The sequence below is a fragment of the Rhipicephalus sanguineus genome, chromosome 11 (genome assembly GCF_013339695.2).
Source record: "Rhipicephalus sanguineus isolate Rsan-2018 chromosome 11, BIME_Rsan_1.4, whole genome shotgun sequence".
Classification (NCBI taxonomy): Eukaryota; Metazoa; Arthropoda; class Arachnida; order Ixodida; family Ixodidae; genus Rhipicephalus; species Rhipicephalus sanguineus.
Genome location: NC_051186.1, coordinates 40,855,764 through 40,878,605, shown reverse-complemented (window position 1 = coordinate 40,878,605; position 22,842 = coordinate 40,855,764). Strand labels below are relative to the sequence as shown.

Sequence of the window (22,842 nt, the reverse complement as noted above, 5' to 3'; positions counted from 1 at the left end):
TTTTTTTTGTCAAGTGAGTTGCAAGAGCAGTACATTCAGAGGTTCTCTCCTGCCGAGTGTTCAAAAATTCCACAGTGTTCCCGTTGGCCAAAGTCACAGCGAGACACAAGAGCAGCCCAAATCAGCTCACCTCGTTCTGTTGTTTTAGGTGTTCAGCAGCGTCGCCACTTGGTTTTGATGTGGCCTTCTCGTCGTCCCGTTTCTTCCGCCTGTCCAGCTCCTCGCAGCAACTGGCGAACTGTTCCACACATTTCTTCGCTCGTTCCCTTTGGTCCGGAGAGAACCTTCCGCATTCCGACAACGCCCTGACAGCCTTGCTGGTGTGCTCTATGTGACTCTTCACAGCCTCTGCTTCCGTGGCGACGCAGTCCGATGTCACCTTATCCAGGCACTTGCTTGATACGTCTACAGCTTGGTTCAGCTGATCCAACCGTTCCTGCAGGAGAGTTTGACATTCAAGGAACTGTTCACTGGCAGGTAGAAATATTGGTACTGCGTTCTTTAAAGGGGCCCTGCAACACTTTTCGAGCATGCTCAAAAAGCGCTGCCGATCGGTAGTCGAGGCTCCCGAGAACACGCGAGCCAAATGTTATAGCGATGCGCACGGCCTGGAGTTTACAATAAATTCTCAAAGTCAGCTGAATATCGCTCCCTCTTCTCTCGACAAATGATGTATTAGTCCGCAAAATATGACGCGATTGTCGGCAGTTCCACCATTGGCTGATGTTATAATCACGATAACACCCTCATTATTACTTTCGTTGTTAATTTTGAGTTCAATAAGTAGATAATATGTATGTTTATATTCTGTTATCGCGTTAAAAACACCGAACAAACATTAATATTAGCACTTCCGGTCTCACCGACAGCTCGTCTGCTCGTAGTTGCGTGGTTCCGTTTTCTTCGCCATGCGCAGTGCCGAAAACGTGAATATTTCTGTGCTTTTGACCATCGCCGGTTGCCGTTGAGAGTGGCAGCCGTTCGAATGTTGCCTCGTCAGCTGAGAACTGCATCGTCGGCACGTTCTCACGACCGACCGAGGCACGGGCGCAGCATGTCTCCGATAACAATGCTGGCGTCCGGTAATGGCGGCGCTTCGGGGCCGTCTGCCAGTGCCGTCTTACGAGGCGGTGTATCGGAGTATGGGCCAAAACCGATCTCAGCTGTCATTCGTTCCAAACGAGCGCGCAGGTTTGCTTCCATGGTTGGCTGAGCGATGAAAACACTACGGTGTTCGAGGTGCACACCCAACATTACCAAACTGACGCGCAGTTTTCAAGCACGCGCGATATCGGCTCCGCTCGACGAGAACGACGCAAGCCGACCGGAAGTGGCGGCACAGACCACGTGGTTGCGCCCAGACGTCAGAGAGAAAAAAATGAAGAAAAAAACTCCGCCGGCGCTCTTCGGCGGAGCCTCGCTCCTCTGCGCTGCCTCCCTCGACTCGCTGCCTAGCTTTCCGCGCGCGCGCGGCGTTGAGTTGAGGGAGAAAGCTGCGGAACGTGATCTCTATAATTTGGTAACACCACTTAGACTTGACGGATTCGAAAAATTTTTGCGGCTTATGACTCGTGAAGAGTCATACGTCAATAATGAGACCATTCCAATATAACTAAGAAAGGTGTTGCAGGGCCCCTTTAATGCTTGGCAGTGCTATTAAGGGACAGAGTTGTCTTTACGATACACCTTCATCTATTTCTGCTATGTCTAAGCAATATTTTATCAGTGAGGTAGCTTGGTATAAGTAGCTGCTCTGCTAGCTTATCCACTGGCTTCTTTAAGCTTAAATTTCACACTGCACTTCACGTCAGACTTTGAAAACATGCTTGAAAGAAGTACTGAGAATGCTCGCTCATTTCATTCGGGATATGTCAGCGGTACGCAATGTCCGGAGGTGAGGCCACAACAAGAAAGCCACCTCCTCAGTAAAAAACAATGCTGGCATAAATCTATCCTGGAAGGCCAATCTGAGAGATGCTGAGAAGGTAAAATCTAGACATATGCCAGCAACCCTCGTTTCTACTGCTTAGAAACTTGACATTCATTTCATCTGACATCATTGCAGGAAGTGCATACATAATTTCATCATTTCTTTTTTACTAAAAGGCAAGAAATGACATTCATTCCGCACTGTGAAGACATAGGCATGCCTCATGAATCTACACAAGACCGAGGTACCAACGTCTCCACACATACGTCTCACAATAATTATAAAAAAAGGCTATAGATGTTGCAAATGCAAACCTACATATGAGTGATTGGCAAATGAACTTGGTGAGCTTTACAGAAAAGAGAAATTGGCATTCGCACACGAACAACGTGAAGCTACGAAGAAAATTTGTTACAGGTACGCTTCTGAGGGTAAATGAGATCCTGAGGTTACAAATATAATTCCACAATTTTACATGCACGAACCAATATAGTATAAGGCATGTGGAATGGGGGATTCTGAAATAATTTTTATGATATGGCAAGCACCTTAATCTAAACACACGGGCCTTTACCATTTCACTTTCATGTAAATGCAGCTACCGTCGCTGGGAATTTAACCCATGGCCTTGTGTTTGGCAGTGCAATGCCTAGCCATTAAGGTAACACGGAAGATGATCCCCGAGGTTAAATCATGCTTTGGTGCATACCTTGGACACCGGTTCCTGCAAGCGGGGCTGGTGCGAACTTGAAGCGGCTGCCTGGATCCCCTGCAGCACGTCGGCCATGTTCGTGTCGAGATTGTGCAGTTCTTGCTTTAGCGCGTCCCAGTTAGAGCACCACCTCTCGAGGTCTCTTGCTCTCGCTTCGAGTGCCTCAAGGCGACGAAGCGACTCGCGCGACTGCTTCATGACTTCATCCAGCCACGGTCCGGCCAGTGCAACGCGAACCAGGTGTTCTTCATGGCTGTGCAGGGCTTCCCAGTGACGTCTCGCTTCTTCCAATTGCTTGGCCAGTCGCTGAAGATAAGAAAAACTTAGAATGAGCGCATGACATATGCTTAGAAGTACAGGCACTACTGATAGTTGGGCTAGTTGGTAATACATTTTTGTTAAAATTTACAGTGCTTAAAGAGACAGGACGTACCAGAAGGAACACCACATGCCTGTGTTGTTGCTTCCGCTACATTTAAACCGTTTGAGCACTGTAAATTTTGACAAACAATAGTGGCGCACTTATTTATGCACACCTGTACGTAAAAGGGTTACGACACAGCGCAGGGCGAAGAGTTCGACAGGAAAGAGCGTTGACACTATTTCCTGTCCTGAATTCTTTGCCTTGTACAATAACCACATGAAGTGTAAGATAAAGCTGTACGATAACTGGGAACATTATCAAACCTAACTGAACAAGTCGTCTGTTATCGCAAACAATATTCAAGAGGTGCGAATCAAGGTACAAAATAAAGATTGGCAAACGACACACTCGTTGGATTGAGACTGAATCATGACGATATTGCTGTTGTAACAATTTATACCCGACATTAGGGAACACCAGCTTGCATTAGCCATGATTTGCCAATAGCTACGCCCAAGACTAACCATCTTTTAGCTAACATCAGATCAGACAGTGGGAATTACGTGAGTAAATACGGTACTTGAAAGCATTCGCTGCACCCCGTTACTAAATTTCCGTGGAAGAGGTCCAGCATGATTGCCTTCAAAATTTAGCTCAACTGAAAGTATGACCAGGGGGATGAAACTTTGCGGTTTTTCTGTCCCGTGACCGCAGCGATCCAAATGTTTGGGGGCTGTACTACCTACGAGCATAAATGAACGTTGTTGTTCCATTTTATATTTATTACCAGGTTACTTCTTAATTCTGGAGTTTTTAATACGCAAATGAACCTAAAGGTTGCAGTTCGAGAAATACGAGCGCCACCCGGAGTAGAAAACGGGAACTGCGCCATCTTATCTCTCACGGCGAAAAAAGGGCATTTCTTGTCCTGCGCCCATCTATGCTATGGCCTACGGTGTCCCAAAGGCTGCTTTTACCACCGTAAGGTTTGTTTTAGCGAAACTGGTGAAACCCTTGCAAGCTTCAGCGAAACAGACGCATGAATGGATTCACGCCGCCATCACAAATCGTACTGTGCTGGGTGGTGTCGAAATTCTTCACGCCACACCGGCCTAAAATTCTTTTGGATCCCGGCGGACGAAAGGTACGATCTGCATGCTGCTCATTTTGTTTTTCTACGCTTGCACGGCGTATGAGGATGCGGTAGCAGCAGTAGCGTAAAATATTCAAGTTGTGTTTTTACTGTATGAATGGTACGTTTAGGCAATAAAACATTCAAACTCTGCTCTTTATTCTTGTCTAATTTATGTGTACGCGTAAACAAAAAGAAAGTCTTACTTAGAATACGTGGTGCAAAAATAGGTGGATGGGCAAACCTTCATCAATCAGAACGCAACGATTGCCGTTTTGATCATGTGGCGGGTTGCGCAACAGGAAGACGGTCGCGCGCTCGCCATATGAATACCTTCCACTCGCTCAGTTTGGCTTGCTGGTGCATCCCGATTGAATTTGGCGATAAAACGCCCCCCCCCCCCCCCCGCCACTCGGATCCTCAGTCCTCATCAAGATGGCGTCCCCCAGTGCGTGTCTGCAATGCGCCGCCATGTTTTAGCACCGCCCCCAAACACCAGGCGTTCGTCGCAGTTATATGCAGTATGCATATATGGTCACAACATATGTCTCGGAAATTGCGTTCGTTGCATGAAACACGTCAAATTGCACGACGACAAAAACACCGTTTGTTTTTTCTAGCCATGAGCAGCGCATTTGACACTCGAACGCAATAATTCGCCCCCTGCGAACGCGACGCCTATAAAAACGCGGTGGTACTTTGCCTCAAAGCTTCCCACCGTCTTGCAACCTAGCGGTGAAGGAAAAAGAGGAAGACCTTCGCGTAAAAAAAAAAAAAAGCAAAAAAAAAAGAGAAAAGGTCTGTACTGGCAAAATTCAAGTCGATCGCGCTGTCGATAACACAAACATCACGCGCGATACTACGAACTCAAAATGAACGCCGGTCAGCGTCTTGCGTGTTTCAGAGGAACGCATATGCAGCCACCAAAAATATCACGCAGGTGAGTGCATATTTGCACGTTCGCGATGCAGCACACGACGCTCGCGCTCTAAATAAATCGCACGCGCTCGCCAAGATTAGCAGAGCATGCCGTGAGACGAATGAATAACACACGTGTTGTTTCCATCGCGAGCACCAGCGAGCCGACAGAAGAGGAGAAAGAAGTACCAGTGAGCACGAGAAAAAACGGGGACATAGAACTACTAGCAGGGTCTTAATGGCCTCACTCAGTGTTAATAAAGTCCTCTTTTAATCACCTCGACGGTATCGAGTTCTTCAACGGCTTCTCGACGCCATATCCCAAACAACACGGGAACCCTAGCCGGCCGAAAGTACGCGTATAGTTCCGTGCATCAGACGAAAACGAAACTTGGGATCAAGTACGGCACATGATCGACAGGCTACCCTGCTACAGCCCGCTGGTCGACCGCATTTTGTACCGTACTCGGACTAGGAAAGATACTTTGGCGAGTCTTCCTCTATTCCACAGCGCTAAACAGACAAGGGCGGGGTAAAATATGGATCACGGCACGAGAATGTTTCAATTCAAGTAAACTTTAGTACCGCACCTGTCGTGCTCCTCTTTTTCACTCAATTGTCAGTAAAACGCACGCCCCTACTCTGCACGATCGCGGCATCGTTCAAGTTATCTTTCGGCTCGACGAATGCGCAAAGCAACGCACATAAAGTTCCATTCTGGCTAAAGCGCGACAAACACAGACAAGAGGCAAATAAACGGACGGAACACGGCGATGTTTCTTTGCATTTCGTCTGTTGTGTCACTGTTGCGCTGCACAAAGCTCACCTCTTCACGTCAGCGTTAGATTTCGCTTCAGTTGGGCTCCGCAAACCAAACAAGAACACGACGACGCCGAAGAGACAACAAAAAAACTTCTGTGTTCAAGAGGAGATGAGTGCGCGCACGGAAGCGGGGGCCCTTCACCATTGAAAGATAAGCGCGTAAAAGTAAGTCGATAGCACGCGCGCCCGTCGGCGGCAAGCCACACACACATGGAAAGGATCTTACCCACTTGCGGCCCAGACGCGATAACAGCGAAATCAAGATGGGTTTGGAGACGCTCCCGCGCGTTGCCATTACTCGACTGCGCGCGTCGCGTGGTTTTCAATTCGCGCTTTCACGAAGGAACGCCGTGGCGCAACCGAAAGCACAACTGTGCTGCGGGTACTGCGTGCAGGCCTCGCATGGAGCGGCCGTCAACGCTTAAAACATTTGCCGCGAGTATGACTTTCTTAAAAAAGGATCACAAAGAAAAAAAGTTCCTTAGTGAAAGCCACTCTGCGCTGTCGATGTGCGTGTATCCGAGAGTGTATCCCTCACTCGTTATACGGGCGTTTTTGTTCTTTTTAAAGACAATATAGGACTTTCAAAAAATTGTCCGACAGCTATAGATAAGGCGTAATTGTAGTTCTTGAGATTAATACCCCTAGCGGCGGACATTACGCGCGCCACAGATCCATATACACAATTGAACAATTAACTAATAAATTACCTTATAGATTAATGGCATATATCATAAATAGACAATTTACGAACTTTCAGGGTAACACGTGCCATGCAGCTTTGATATGTTCATTCCCAAAGTGTGAGATGAAATTGCAGAAAATTCCAGTCACTTCTTTGTGTCTCAATGCACAAAACTGATTAAATGCACAATGCACAAAACTGATTGTTTGATTAAAAAGTTACCAGGAGAAACGACCGCAAACTAAGTCTGATGGTGCATATCTTGAAATGGTCATCACCATCAGATTTCACTCAAGTGAATACGCCTTGCAAGCTCTCTAACAACAATTTGTCTGCTGCAATATGTTGCTGTGTATAAGTACTCTCGAATTTTTAATGACTCCCGGTAACACCATGAGTATGTGAATACCTGAAACCTATTCAACACAATTTCGTTAGGCTCACCTAACATTTCCCGGTGTGGATGGCACTGTAAAGTAGGCAAGTTGTAGGTAATTGTTTGATATTTAGTTTGATTTTTAGTTCAATTAATATCTACCGCTTTGATTAATTGAGCTGAAGTACTACAATAATGCAATCTGTGACAAGCTATTCTTAAAGTTTTGTATTGTATAAAAAACAAACAAAAAAGAGCATCCTATATATATTTAGCAATGTAGACAAACCAGTGCTAACCATTATCTATAGGGGCTTGCATCATCTCCTTCATTATTAATTAATTAATTAATATTGATACTGCAATTGCCACAGGACATGGCTGCATTACAAAAAGAAATCTGCACAGTTACAGGATTTGGAAAAATGTAATAAATATATAGCAGTACGAATCGCAGCATGCAATAAAAAAAAAGACACAAAGTGAAACTTACTATACAATTTCATGACATTCTAGTCTTGAAACACATGAGTCAATGTTAGGTTGGATAATTAAATCGATCACTGACTGTTGACCTCCTTTGGAACTCTCGAAAAGAATCCAATACATGAAGCATTTAACATCTGTGTGAGAGGCAGTTAGTGTTAAATTATTCCTTTTTCTGGAGGTAATAAATATGCATACGACAAAGTGCCTTTGACATATCCACATTGTATTGCTTATTAACTAGTTGGTAAAAAGACTTGAGACAGATATAATGAATATTATCTTCTATTTAAACTAAAAGACGGGCACACAGCCGCAGCACTTGTCGTACATACTCAACAACTGCAACAGAGATCCAAGCTGTGTAATGTTGTCTTGATTATTGCAAAGCAACAAATTAAGCCTCAGAGATGTGTCATCACTCCTTTTTATAGTTAACAGAGCGATGATTGAACTGCACGCTTGCCACTGCCAGCATGAACACTGTGCGTGTGCACAGTAATGTTCTGCTCATAGCAATGCAATCAGTTTGAAAATATAGTGCCTTAGCAAAGCAAGCTGCAAATAAATACAATAATCCAGTACTGTCCTGGTAGTTAACACAGTGAGTCCTCTGAGTTGACAGAGCTGTCGCCATGCAACCAGAACTCTCTAGCTCGCACCCTTCTCGAGCCTTTTATACAAAATAAACTAGCCTTATGCGAACAGCAAACTAACGGTCTCAAAACACTAAGTATTCTTAAGAAAAATGACATACATTGTTATGTGACCCCAACAGCGTTTTAAACTTCATTTTGTTTCCAGGGTTGTACTATAATGTGCTATGTCACGCGACTTTGTATGCCTTTATTTTCTTCACAAAAAAAATAAAGAAAAAAAAACCCATAGTTTTCAGTGGAGCACGACTGGCAAATGAAAAATAGTTCATTATAAAGCAGATTTCATTAGGTCAAGGTTTCTGACGAATAAGTTTGTACTATCATGAGCAATATGAGCTAGAACGCGCGAGCGCGTGGCGAATAGCCTCGAACCCTACATCGGCTGATTCGCAGCGGCCACTGTTGGAAACAAAGTGGAAAGGGTGCCGCGCTTTCGCTAGATGTTGACACTCCCGCCTCAATATCGTTGCTGCAAAAACTAGCTAGTAGCGTGCCAGTGAACGCTAGCGGTGATATGAATTCACATCAACGCACAGCCACATCCAATGACCCATCAGGCTATGTAGCTGCTGAGATATTGGCTGTGATGTAGCCTGCTGTGATGCACAGGCCATGCTTGTATTATATCTAGGTGGTGTTGGCTGAGCGTTTTGCTACGCCTCTTTTATTTATTATTATTTTTCGTGCAATCTTCTTTTGCGTTTTCATTGCTAGTGGTCGATGGCACGCAGTCAGCTGCCATTTTGCAGCAACGCTAGCGAAGTGGGTGTGCCAACAGTCAGCGGAAGAGCGCCCCTCCTTTCCCCTCCGGTTTCGGCAGCACCCATGCACGTATCACGCTATCTCGGTTTTCAGGCTATCCGCCACGTGCTCGCGCGTTTGAGCTCATATTGCTTACGATAGTACATGCAATGTGTTTCATAGTCTATAATTACCCACTTCTTCATCTCACAATTACTACCACTTAACATTGGGATACTTAGGTACCTCATTTTCCTGTGTAATCTGTAAATATGTTTCTTTTTTTTCCTTTTTTTAGTATGTAGCATTGGTACACTCGTGCTGTACTGCTAGTTGCCATGTACTTTATCAGGCTTTGTAACATTTTGAGGCGATGTGCAGTCGTTAGTTTCAGTACAGTTCCATGTATCATCATGCGAATAAATAAATAAAACTTAATTGACATATTGACTGGATAAGTAAGCGCGTCACAATTAAACAGTTAATTAGGTACATGTTTAACTGGAACTGACTAGGGATGGGCGAACAGTGAATTTGAGGTTCGAAGCGAATCCGAAGCGAATAGTGATTTGGTCGAATAATTTCGAATCGAATAGTTCGAATAGTATTTACCGCATATTATTAAGAAAAATGAGCATTCTTGTCATGACCGTAGCACAATATTTTTAAGGATTGGAACTAGGTATGAGTGAATGTCACCTTTTTAGTTTGAAATGAAGTGGAAGCAGCCTTGAATACAGTGGAACCTCGTTAATGCATACCTGCCGGGAACGCCGCATAACTACGCACTAAACGGTAGTACGCATTAACCATCAAGTAAAAATTTGCATCTCCTCGCATACGCCATCGCCGCCAGCAAAGAAATAAATACAGTGCTACAGCAAATATTGCCTAAAGTACCCACTGCAAAGCCTTTTCTTTCTTTTTCCCAAACTGGAGAAAAGATTCTGGTACTCTCGCAACGACCGTCCGATAGTGCCAATAGCGCGCCGGTGGCGACGCCAAGGAGCATTTCGGAACTATACAGGGACCGGTATACGCAGTGACCAACGTAGCGACAGAACGGACAGTGTCGGCTTTCCGCGATATATGTGTGTGCGTCTGTACCGCGATCTGCTACTAAATGAAAACTGACACAGTTCCAGTGAAACGCGGTACGGGCTGCGTGGAGCCGATCGTCTCCTGGCTAGTTGCGGTGCAGCGCGTCGCCTTCCTCGGCTCACGGCGTCACTGCCGGGCCGCTTGCTGCACCGCACGCGCGCATTTGTCGTGGGAGTGTTCTTCGTACCCACTTCGCTCCAGACCGTGCACAGATGCAGCGATGAGCACAGATGAGCTTGTTCGGTTAACGCGGCGATGACGAACTTCCTGCAAGCGATGCGCACTCCGCGACGCTCTAGCGGTCCTGGCAGCGGACAGAAGCGCGTTTGGGTGGTAGCCCAATAAAAGCGGTGCAGCATGGTTACAACAGCGCTACGCTTGCTGTACCGTACGCGTGCGTTTAGCGTGATAGCGTCTATGCAAAGAGGTTTCTCATCGCCCACGACCAGCAACGCTCAACTCCGCAACAGCGAGTTGCTTTCGTTTCTACAAAGCGGCGCGCGCTTGAACACGGCCCCGCACAACGAGGCGGCAGCGATCGGCGGCCCAGCGCGTCCAGGTTGTCGCCTATTAAAAGCGTGCAGTAGGCTTAAAGTAGTGCTGCGCCGCACGCGTGCCCGAGCAGATATCTGAAGATACTTATTGTGATAAGGTTGTTGGCGATAAGTCATGCTCGCGGCGTTCGTCGGTGGGCCGCCGCCTCAGCTTCGTTCTGATGCTTACCCGCAAAGGCATCGCCGCAATCGCGCGGAAGTCGGAATCGGTGATCGACCGATCTACGCACTTCTCTAAAAGACTGAAAACCTTTGGCGGCACGTTGTGGCGTCGGGGAAGTTCAGCGGCGCAGTAAAATCTTATGGCACAAAACGTTATCGCGGTACGCAGGGTACGCACTAACCGGTAGGCGTAGGGTGAAGCACTACGGCTTTAAGCGGTCCGCGAATGCATTAGGCTCTATGAGACTCGGTCGGGGATTCGTCGCAACTACGTTTTACACGTTAGTACGCTTAAAGCGGGTACGTATTAACGAGGTTCGACTGTAGTATCAAGATTTGAATAGCAGTAGGGTGCAAGTTATAAGTGGTGCAATACGTTACAATTTAAAAATTACTATACTTAGCACATATAAGCCCATATAATACGCTTTTAAACTTAAAAATATATGTACACTTAACCTTGAAGTGTGGCTTCGCGGCAGTGCAGATTTCCTCTGGATGGGTAGTTTCATGGCACAGCAACCCGACGCTGCAGTGAAACCACCTTTACAGGGGGTTATGTGTGGTCAAACATATTTATTTCATTTCGAATACTTCGAAATTTCGAATAATATAAATTTGTATCGAAGCGAATTCAAATACTTTAATATTCGTTCGAATATTCAAAATGCCCGAATATTCGCCCATCTCTAGAACTGACCATTCAAACAGCCCTAAAAAGGTAACTTGCAATAGTAACTTCAAAAGTAACTTCAGCGCTAGTGTCGTCCTTTTTCGTGTTTCGTGTATGTGTCTTAACCCGGTGTGCGCTGCCGTTTATCGTGAACTTGCAATAAAATTTATGTGGCCTTGCAATACGATGCAAACTCCAACTTACCTCATGCTGGAACAGTATTGAGATGAAGCGCAGGTCCAGCACGGGCAGTGCCGACAGCTGAACAACTTCCGACTGCTCCAGCGCTGAGAGCTGCCCGTTGACAACATCCAGCGAGGTCCAGAATGTGATCCACGGCCTCAGCCAGAGCCAGGCTTCTCCGGCCCTTGCCCTCGCCGACTGCGCCATCCTGTCCATGGCCCAGTCAAGCTGGTCGCAAGACTCGGCATGTTCTCGTGTGGATCGGCGCTGTCGCAGTGCTGTGAGCATCGGCTTAAACGTTGCCAGCCGGAGTTGCAAGTTGCCAACGTCTTCGAGGTGCTGCCTGCAGGTCGCTGGGTCGCGGAAGGGAGGGCCCGTCAGACTGGTGAGTGTCTGGCGTGACCTCTGGCTGAGCCGGAGCAGGTCTGTGCAGCTGTCTTCTAGGGGTGCCTTCTGGAGGAGGAGTCTTCGGGCACTGCCCCAGATGATGATGAGCCGGTGGCAGAGGATCCTCCACCGGCGGAGCAGGTTGTCAGAGTCGTCTGTCCGGATGCAGTGAAGGTTGACGCCCAGTGGAATCACGTCGCGGGACAGCTTCTGCACCGCAGAGGATTGTGAGACACTTGTGAGTGAAACACCCTCAGAGGGTAGTGGGTATGAATAATCGTAGGCTTGCACAGGATTCTCAGTAACGCGGGGGAGGGGAGGCTGAAGAGTCGACCCAGCACCCCCCCCCTCCCCATTACAGAAGACTTGATCACAGCACGAGGACACAACGACAAGAAAGAAGAGGACACACTGTGCTGTCTTGTGTCGTCTTCTTCCTTGTTGTGTCCGCGCGTCGTAAGTCTACTGTAATGGATTTCCAACAAGCCTAATCCTGTACCCTTGTCTCCTCTCCCAAATCCCTGTTGGTCAAGATGGTAACAAAACAAGCTTCACAAAGGACGCAAAAATGAAAATGAAGAGATGATGTGATTTCTAAAATGGCCTGCCTTTGGTCCCCGGCTTTCAGGAGGTAAAGGTGGGGAGTAAACATTTCTTGCTATACATCAGGTGTCCTCAGCCGCCATTCATCAAAAACCTGCATGACCATAACCTTGCACTTTAAACAATGACGGAACAGGTCCGAATGAGTAGAGGTATGGGACAGATTTGGTGCTCCCATTAGATGATTAGGGGGGTGGCCTCTGCGCATGCCCTCTGCGCATGCCTATGTGAATAATGCTGAAGGTGGTCAGTCTGCAAAGTGTGTGCTAATGTGCACAGTGACGGTAGTCTTGCCCTGCGATCCCCAGAAAGCTTGCCTACTCATGCCACGATTTTCTTGGGCGCCTTTGTACCACCGAAATTTTTGCATTGTGGTTCAGGTATTTGTCATTGCCTTGCTTAGGGCATGGTGCCGAATAAAGACAATTCGATTACCTGTACTTCATACTAGATTCGCGTACGACATGAAGCTTTAGGAGGAAAAAGATGACACTGACACAGCCCAAACCCTCAACTACTAGTTTATTTCAGGAAGTTTATTTCACGTTATAATAACGCACACAACATCTTCCTAGACGTCATCCAGTGGTGGCAAAACAAACAACTTGGGAACCGAATACTTGGACGAGGACAGAAAAACAGACGACCCACCGCCGGACTAGCAAGAGAATGTGTATTGAAAGGTTTTTCATATTTATAGTAGTTGTTAGTCCGGTGGTGTGTCGTTTATCTTTCTGTCCTCGTCCAATTAGTATGCTGGAACCCTCCTCTCTATGTGCAACCAACGAGCTCAGGCAAGCACAAAAATTCTCAATTCTTGGTTATTTGTAGAGCTGTGCGAATAGCAAAATTTTGGGTGCGAAGCGAATTCGAATAATAAAGAATGAGTGCGAATCGAATCGAATAATTTCGAATAATTTTTGAATATTTCTCAAACATTTTTCGAATAATTCGAAGTGCAATTACAGAAAAAGTTGCAGAGAATCCCCAAGTATGTTCTTGTGAGATAGCAACATGAAAGTGTTTCTTTTTGCTAGGTTGATGAAGCACTGGTGGGGTCATATTTCATAGTTGTCTTTCTTATCAAGAATGAGGCAATGTAGAGGCCGAATTGTATTTATGTAGATGATTTGGTGCAACCAAAGTGTTGCCGACAACACTTTACATGTGATAGGCAGAGATGCCATTTCCTCAGCCTCTCCTTCTCTTTCAACTTCTGTGGAAGCCCAACTGATGTGGCGGACAAGGGAATGCTCCCTTCAAGTCCGGAGTTCCAAATCTACCTCGTAGACGTCGACATATAAGAACGTCTGAAATTTTGGATGCTAAAAAGCTTTGGCTTCCGATTTTTCAGACTTCCTGCCAAAAATTTCAGGTCCAAAAAAGTATTAATTGAGCCCCCACCTCTGCCACATCTTTCATCTCCATATTGGAACCAGCGTTTTCTTGAGTTAATACATTTGCGACCGTAGCGGAGCTTGAAAGGCAGCTTTGCCGCAATACGGGGGTGTGATGAGGTGAAGCATATTGAAAATCTAGGGACCACTTCCAATCGGACTTTGTCTCTTGGCTAAGTTCGACCGTAACGGTGCTTGAAAGGCAGCTTTGCCGCAATACGAGAGTGTAATGAGGTGAAGCATATTGAAAATCTGAAGGGGTCACTTTCAACCGGACGTTGACTGCATTTGTCTTTGGGAAGTTCGAATAGTTCGAATAGTAAAATTTTGGTGCGAATCGAATCGAATAGCAAACACTATTAGAAAAATATTCGAAATTTCGAATATTCGCACACCCCTAGTTATTTGTATTGTCTATTTCTTTCTTCATCCTTGTGTTGTACGTGCATCTAGTATGAATCATTACCAACCCACCCAGCTGCCAGTTCTTATGTTATTTGTACAACTACAAGTCTTTAATTAATGCAATGTCATATATTCATATATGTCATATATGCAATGTCATATAGAAATTAATGCTATAGTCATATATTCTGTGCAAGGTGTTGTATCTTTGGTGGCTAAGTGGAGAAATGTTCAAACGTGTACTTTTCGTTGGATGCTAAACAAAAGCAGTTGCATAAAAAACATAATAATTCCAACACATGATGTGTATATACCAAGGTTGGCATATGTTAGCTCACAGCAAAAAATAAAGTTGGTTTTATGAGTGAATACGACAAGATGTACTGTGACAAATGGAGGGGGGCGCCAAGGGCATAGTGCATATAAACAAGTGAAACGTCACTTACCTCAAGCTTAGCACAAAGGTTTTGCAGCTTCTCAACGCTCCAGTCACTTTCGGGTTCTCTCGGGAGCACCTGCGCATTTTCATGCCATGCTATTTGTTGACTGTCTCTAGAACTTAGAAGGCTTTAGCATGTATTCGTTTCCGCTCTGTTCACAAGACTACACTGTCAGGCAAGTCGCTTGATAATCAATAACTTGCAGTACTACAATACGACAGAGATAAATGTGCGTGTGTGCACAAAGCACTGTATTTATGTGTACGTCCAACTTTGCTGGAGGTTAAACAAAAGCGGTTCTAGAAAAAGATGTAATAATTCCACCACATGAAGTGGATATACCAAGGTTGGAATATACACACAGCACTGTATGTATGAGTGCATCTCTCTTTGTGGATCCTGCTATTGTGCGCTGCAAGTTATCAGTGTGAGTTTCGAGTTCGTCTTTTCCCACACTTCTACGGTCATCTATGCAATTCCAAAGCGCAATGCTGCAGGAGCTATTCCTGCTTGCTACAATATTTCTAATTGCTTCGCAGTTCCCCGATTCAATAAAAAGCAGGATTGATGTCTATTTGGAAAGGTTATTTATTAGAAAAGTTTATCACGAACAAAAGCAGCAATATTTGCAGAAGACATCTGGGTTGTTTGGTTCATGACTTCAGTACAAACAACGTAAAGGGACTGAACATTGCACACATTTCTTTCTTACATCCTTTTCCTATGTGTTGTTTTTACTCAAATCCAGTGATATTTCTAGAGGAATTCGCAAAATAATTTGCGTCGCACCTTCTCCAGTTGTTTGAGATCCTGCTCGAGTTTCGCCGGGTGTGCAGCGAAGCCCAAGGCGGACCAGTCGCAGTGGCGATGCGGCACCGACCGCGGCTCCACGAGCGCCGGGGCAGACGCTTGGAGGGCGTTGATGCGCGCTTTCAGCGGTGACGCATCGAGGAGTTGGCTGGAGACGTCTGCGGAGGTTAGATCTCTCAAAGCAGAGCGAACATCCGCTCGAGCTGCCGCCTGCGCATAGCTCAACTCGGTTCCTCCGCCGTTGTCTTCTTCGTGGGCTGCCTTCAGCGCCAAGTTGATGAGCTTCTCCTCCGCCGTCAGCCACCGTAGCCAGAGGGAATGCAGCTGAAGCATTTCCCTGTGCAGCTGAGATGTCTTGTCCTTGAGTTGGTGCCACCTTTTAGAGAAAGAAACAGAGAAATATATGACCGCGTTAATGCCTTCTTCTCTGTATCAGTCCTGAGTACTAAAAATCTTGGGCCCACTTGTCGTACAAATCAGTAGAAATGAGTTACTCATTTGCGGTAGGACTGAAAGCTGGGTGGGTTGATCACTATTCATGTTGAAATCACAGTGCACACAGAAGACGTGGACACGTCACTTGTTTGTGAACTTAACCATGTCCGCGTCTTTTGTGTGCACTGTGACTTAAACGTGAATTGGTCACTTCTTCCCACAGCAGTGATAGACTTACTATTTGTGGTGTTTCCACATTCCACATTCCACTTGAGCGTTGTTCAATGTTCCTTTTATGGTGATTGAGATTTCTTCCCTGAAACTTTGCTGATATTTGCCAGTGTCTACATAGGAACACTGCAGCACATATAAGTGCCTGCTGTCTAACCTCAGCCATGCTCGTCTGTGCGTGCTGACATAGCTGCCTTGAAATAGTGTAGCTTTGGATATGTTGGTACAGTAGAACCCCGCTGATACGTTTTTGAAGGGACCGTAGGAAATAAACGTAAGAGACGGGAAACGTAAGAGCCGAAAAACAGGAAAAACGGCAAAATATTTAGTGGTACAGAATTTTATTTCAATTCTTACGAGCAGCACGAAAATTAGCGCGCTCAGCCGCGATCTAGTCGATGGATAGAAACGCGGAGCTTAGGACGGCCTTATCCACAGAAATGTAATCAACGTATGTGATTTTTTTAACACAACAGCTGTAGGCATGAAAAAACTAAGCACACGCAATCACGACCGGCGCGGCGAGTCCGACCGCGAACCGCACGCACGACCATGCGAGCTCCAACCAGCTCGAACTCCTCCCGTTCTCTGACAAATAACGATGATGAGTCTACGCCAACGCGATGGCAGAAGTGAATGCCAATCTCGAAGGCCTTGCTTTCGCAAGCAATTACGTCATACACGCCATGTTTGTGCAATGCAAATCTCAGAGGCTATGCTTTTGTCAATAGTAAATGCCAATCTCGAAGGCCTTGTTTTCGCGAGCGGTTAAGTATGCACAACCAACTAGCCCAGTCAGCCACTTTATTAAATAGACGCCATCTTTGCAATTTGAATCTCGAAGGCCATGCTTTTGTTTGCATCAATTGAAAGATTCTGTTGCTTGCGCCTCTCATGCGGCTAATATTACGGTCAAACGAGGCCAAGCTGCGTGAAAATGCGCCATGGCCGCTCTCTTTGGTAGTCACTCGGTCGGCTCCGGGCGCACTTCGCGACGTATCATACGGGAACGGTCCGACAGTTACGACGTAACAGCGGGGTTCCCAATACATTGTATCCTATGGGAGCTATGTCGGGACCGGCGGAAAACGACGTAACAGCCGGGAAAACGCAGCAGTGAGGAACGTAACAGCGGGGTTCTACTGTATTTGAATTCAGCATCTAGCGCACAGTGCAAGGCAAGGACTGGTTGAAAACCAACGAGGACAAGCACTAACTTCCAACAGATTTCTGTTGGAAGTCTGTTGGAAGTTAGTGCTCGCTCTCGTTGGTTTTCACCTGCTCCTTGTCTTGTGCTGTGCGCTAGATGCTGAAGTGGAAATAACTGCCTTATTCAGCAGGCTGTGAATTACTATGTAATGCTGTATTAGGCCATTATATTCAGTACATTTTTCGAATAGATGCGCAAACATTTTTTTGAGGCACTTAGGAATATTGAAAAAATGTGTGTCATTCGGTGTGCTTATTCAACGATGCAGGGCATTCCTGGATGGCAGTGAGGATTGTTTGTGCCAGACTGTCCCCGCAAATAGCCATGAGCAATCTCGTCAAGTGGGAAGTAAAACTCGTGACACAACGCGAATGTGTCCTGACTTGTACCACGACAATTACGATACTACACTTGCCTGTCCCGCAGTTGCCGAACACGCTCCAGCGAAGTCTTCTCGGGCTTGCGTCCCTGGCCATCTGTCAGGTCTGCCTGAGCAGCTTCCAGGCTACCCAGCAGTGGTCTCTCTTGTTTTTCCAGTGTCTGTCCCAAAGCCTGGAAAGGCAAACCAAAAAGGAGAGGCAAATGAGAGAGGACCATGCATTGTAAGCTGAGTCGTTTTAGAGAGATACGTGGCAGGGGTCTGGAAAGAACCCAGCCAAGCAGAAATATTTTGCATGTCTCTAACAGAACCTTACTGGACAGTGAACACTTGATCCATTGGCATAGCCAAGATAGTGAGGGTTTGGTGGTTCAACCGCACCCCCCCCCCCCAACCCCCCAAATTTTTCTATTTTGCATGTGTATATATACGCCTGCACATACAAACACATGCACGGAAATACATAAAGGGTGACTGCACCCCCCCCCCAAATTTCTGGCTACGTCCATGACTTGATCCGCAATACAGCTATTACACAAGCATCTTTCGAATTCGCAGCATGACAAGCAACACAGGGTGCCCCCCCAAATTTCTGGCTACGTCCCTGACTTGATCCGCAATACAGCTATTACACAAGCATCTTTGGAATTCGCAGCATGACAAGCAACACAGGGTGCCCCCCCCCCAATTTCTGGCTACGTCCCTGACTTGATCCGCAATACAGCTATTACACAAGCATCTTTGGAATTCGCAGCATGACAAGCAACACAGGGTGCCCCCCCCCAATTTCTGGCTACGTCCCTGACTTGATCCGCAATACAGCTATTACACAAGCATCTTTGGAATTCGCAGCATGACAAGCAACACAGGGTGCCCCCCCAAATTTCTGGCTACGTCCCTGACTTGATCCGCAATACAGCTATTACACAAGCATCTTTGGAATTCGCAGCATGACAAGCAACACAGGGTGCCCCCCCAAATTTCTGGCTACGTCCCTGACTTGATCCGCAATACAGCTATTACACAAGCATCTTTGGAATTCGCAGCACGACAAGCAACGCAGGAAGTGACAGAAGGAACAAGAACAAGCACTTTTTTTCTGTTGCTTTTTTTGCTACCTGTGCTGTTCATTGTACTGATAAACAAAGATACGATGTTACCAGCATGCCTATTCATCTAACCTTGCACATCACACCAAGAGCTCACTCTCAGACTACTGGTTTCACCAAAGAACCAACTCGGCACAACAAACGAGAAGCCGATGCTAAATGTTACGCATTTTTTTAACTGAACTGACAGTTTTATGTCTTGGTGTGCATTCTAAGAGAACTGGACTGACATTTTCTAGACATGTCTGTATACAAACACAGGTGGTCGAGAAACTAATCTGAAGTCCCCCACAAAGGTGGGGGAATTGCAACTTTTGCATGTTGGACCCCAGAATCAAATTTAGTCACTTTGATGTTCAGCCACTTCAGTAACAGCTGACGGTACCTACCTGCATGCAATAGTCGGCTTCTTTCAAGTGTGTCTAATCCCGAGCTCGGAGATTCTTAAGCTTGAGCAGCGTAGCAATTTGTGCTAGTTGGCACAGCTTCATCTCGAATCAGCACACACACACGAAGAGGCACAAAGAAGAATTGACGACACAGTGCTTGTATCTTCAGTTCTTCTTAGTGTCTTTGTGTGTGTGCACTGTTTGAAGTTGAAGATGAATTCTTAAGCTAGCATTGCACGACGGGAACACAAACCACAGCAGTAGAGCACTCACCTCAAGCGCTGGCAAGTAGCTGGCGTACAGCTCGGGGCAGCAGTTGAGGTAGCGTTGCAGACAGTCCTCCGCCTGGGTTAGGAAGGACTCCACCGCGTCCAAGGAGTTGTCGTAAGCGCCGGCTGCCCCGAAGGCACCCTCGAGGTTCTGGCTCAGTTTGCTGGCTTCTTTTTCCATCGCGTCGTGCTGTTTGCGCAAAGCCGCAACGTCTTGTCCCTTCTTCTCCAGGCCGTCCAGAGTTGCCCTCTGAGACTTCAACATTTCTCTGATCCACTGAAGAGAGACGAATACAGGTCGAGAAATTAATCAGAAAGAACGCAACCCACACAGATAAAATAATAATAACCATAATCATGACTACCACGGAGCTCTGATGTGACAAGTCGAAGATGTTATAAATAACACTGGTTCAAGCAGCGCAACTGAAAATGAGGGACAAAGATAGGACAGACAAGAACGACGCCGTACCAACTGAAATTTTATTTATGTGCGCGCGGCTAAATAAATAGTCCAAACATGCACCGTGACCAACAGACACCCAGCAGTGAGTGGTCCCTCGTGTCGTTTCCACGAACTGATTTTCACCTGCCAGAGAGATACCACAGTTCTTTTCTTGTCAGAACCACACATTTATTGTATCTCTCTGGCAGGTAAAAATTAGTTAGTGGAAACGAAACAAGGTGCCAATCACTGCTGGGTATCTGGTGGTGACTCTGCGTGTTTGGCTATTTATTTAGCTGCGTGCGCAGAAATGAAATTTCAGCCATTAGTAAACCACGTACTTGTACGTCTGCTCCTTGTCCCTTGTTTTCAGTTCTGCTGCTCAAACCAGTGTTAGCTATGAACCAACTAGCTCTGTTGAATACTGTTTTGATGTTATAAATTACTGGACGCTCCAACACTCGTCATAAAAAATCAGTCGTACGATGAATGCTATCAACCAAAGGTCGTTGAGTGCTGTGTTTTACGACTTGCTCATCAATTCAAATCTTGACTCCCGATCAGTCTGTAGAGTTTGACTTGCACGAAGCTTCGCTCACCTGAATTATGTACAAGCAGGATCTGATGTGCAGACGCTGTGTGGGTTTCTCCCTGGCGACGTGCTTGAAAGCAGCCTGTGTTGCCTCTATGCTTGGTCTCAACGCGCAACGTGTCATGACGGCGCAGTCTTGCTCGCCTATGCTCCTCCTTGCCGTCCTGAGCTGCTTCAACAGCAGCACTATGATGATCTGCCAACGGCTGAGGATGACGTACAGCCTTCGGCGTGCCTCCTCGTCGGCAGGCGGGCACGACGACAGAGCCAACAGAAGGGCAGGCTTGCATGCCTCCATCTCTTCCTTGCATGCCTGACACCAACGAACGACAAACAAATTAAAGCGCCTCGAAATGTGACAAGAACGGCATGACGAATGCCTTTCTTTAACGGGAACAACAGATACATTGTTTCAATTCACATGAGAAGACGCTGCTGGATGATGCGTAACATGTGAACTCACAGATCCCACGACCACTGCATTATTGGCATGTACAGTACACACGGATTAAACCCGCGAGAACTTTGGGCTAAGTAATGCCCATACTTTCGTTTCCAGCCTGTACAATTCGTATCATATCGACCTAATTTTGACTCTAACACTTACATTAGAGCCACCACTTCCTCTAGGGGCCAGATTTGCAGTGAAATGATGCGGTTATCATGAGTGATTGCTCAAAGCAGACATTATACTAAAAAGAAGGATGCCGCATTTCAATGTGTGAGTACTGTATAATAGTGCCAGCAATGGCACACAGCTTAAGGTATAATGCAAGAATTTGCAAACCACCCGATCATTATATCTTGAGTAGGCAGTGCAGGAGGCCAGCTAGTGATTGAGTGTGCACAGGACAAGGCTCTAAAAGCATATTTGTCTTTTGTTTCTGTTCTACATAATCAAGAATGCTTCGATGACAACTTTAAATGGGTCGGCGTAATGTGGTCTTATTAAATCCTCGTGTGATGCAACAACTCAATGTCAACATATTCCAGTATCGAAAGAAGCATGCGGTTTTTTTTGTATCGAAAGCGTACTGTACATGAAATAAATACAGTAGAACCCCACTGTTACCTTCCTCCTGCTGCGTTTTCCCGGCTGTACGTCGTTTCCGCCGTCCCGGCATAGCTCCCATAGGATACAATGCATTGGGAACCCCGCTGTTACGTCGCGAAAGTGCGCTCGGAGCGACGAGGACTCCAAAGAGAGCCGCCATGGTGCATTTTCACGCAGCTTGGCCTCGTTTTGACCGAATATCAGTCGCATGAGAGGCGCAAGCAACAGAATCTTTCAATTGATGCAAACAAAAGCATGGCCTTCGGATTCAAATGCAAAGATGGTCTATGACGTAACTGCTCGCGAAAGCAAGGCCTTCGAGATTGGCATTTACTATTGACAAAAGCATAGCCTTTGAGATTTGTATTGCACAAACATGGCGTGTATGACGTAATTTCTTGCGGAAAGCAAGCCTTCGAGATTGGCATTCACTTCTGCCATCGCGTTGGGTAGACTATCATCATCGTTATTGTCGGAATGCGGGAGGAGTTCGAGCTGGTGGAGCTCGCATGTGTGCGTGCGGTTCGCGGTCGAACTCGCCGCGCCGGTCGTGATTGCGTGTCTTAGTTCTTTCATGCCTACAGCTGTGGTGTTAAAAAAACACATACGTTGATTACATTTCTTGTGGATGGGCCGTCCTAAGCTCCGCGTTTCTATCCATCGACTAGATCGCGGCTGAGCGCGCCAATTTTCGTGCTGCTCGTAAGAATTGAAATAAATTCTGTACCACAATATTTTGCCGTTTTCCTGTTTTCGCTGTCGTTTCCCGTCTCTTACGGTATTTCCTACGGTCCTTCAAAAACGTAATCAGCGGGTTCTACTGTACTACCAGTAACGCATGCAGAGAGGTGACAATACAGATATTAGCATGTGATACAGCCATGCATTGTCTTTGCACAGAATGCAACAGTGCTTACAGATTGAAACTGACATCAAAACTTCAAGATAAGAACCAGTGTTCTCGAGACAACAGTGTCATGTCAAGACAAATGTGGCCACCAAAGGTATATGTTGGATCTGACATAAGGTTACAAGCCAATATTATGCAATAGGACGACAACAGAAGAAACAAAGTATGTGCACTATGTAGCCCTAATTTGTTGCATTTCAATCCGTGTGGACTAAACAATTCAAAGATATGTCTCGTTTCTAATCTAGCTTAAGAAATGATGTGAACGTCCTGTTAATA

The 22,842-nt window shown here is 46.2% G+C and overlaps 1 protein-coding gene across 1 annotated transcript in view; it reads right to left on the bottom strand.

The window, feature by feature from the left end:
* The window catches only part of LOC119373770 (uncharacterized), a gene marked incomplete at its 5' end in the record, with an annotated part of 48,220 nt that extends 27,308 nt beyond the window's left edge, over window positions 1–20,912 (bottom strand). The window contains 8 exon segments of the mRNA XM_037643830.2: window positions 131–436; window positions 2,640–2,948; window positions 11,520–12,095; window positions 14,737–14,805; window positions 15,520–15,916; window positions 17,832–17,968; window positions 19,567–19,839; window positions 20,607–20,912. Coding sequence (XP_037499758.1) covers window positions 131–436; window positions 2,640–2,948; window positions 11,520–12,095; window positions 14,737–14,805; window positions 15,520–15,916; window positions 17,832–17,968; window positions 19,567–19,839; window positions 20,607–20,912 — 2,373 coding nt within the window.
* Between the last annotated feature and the right edge of the window lie 1,930 nt (window positions 20,913–22,842).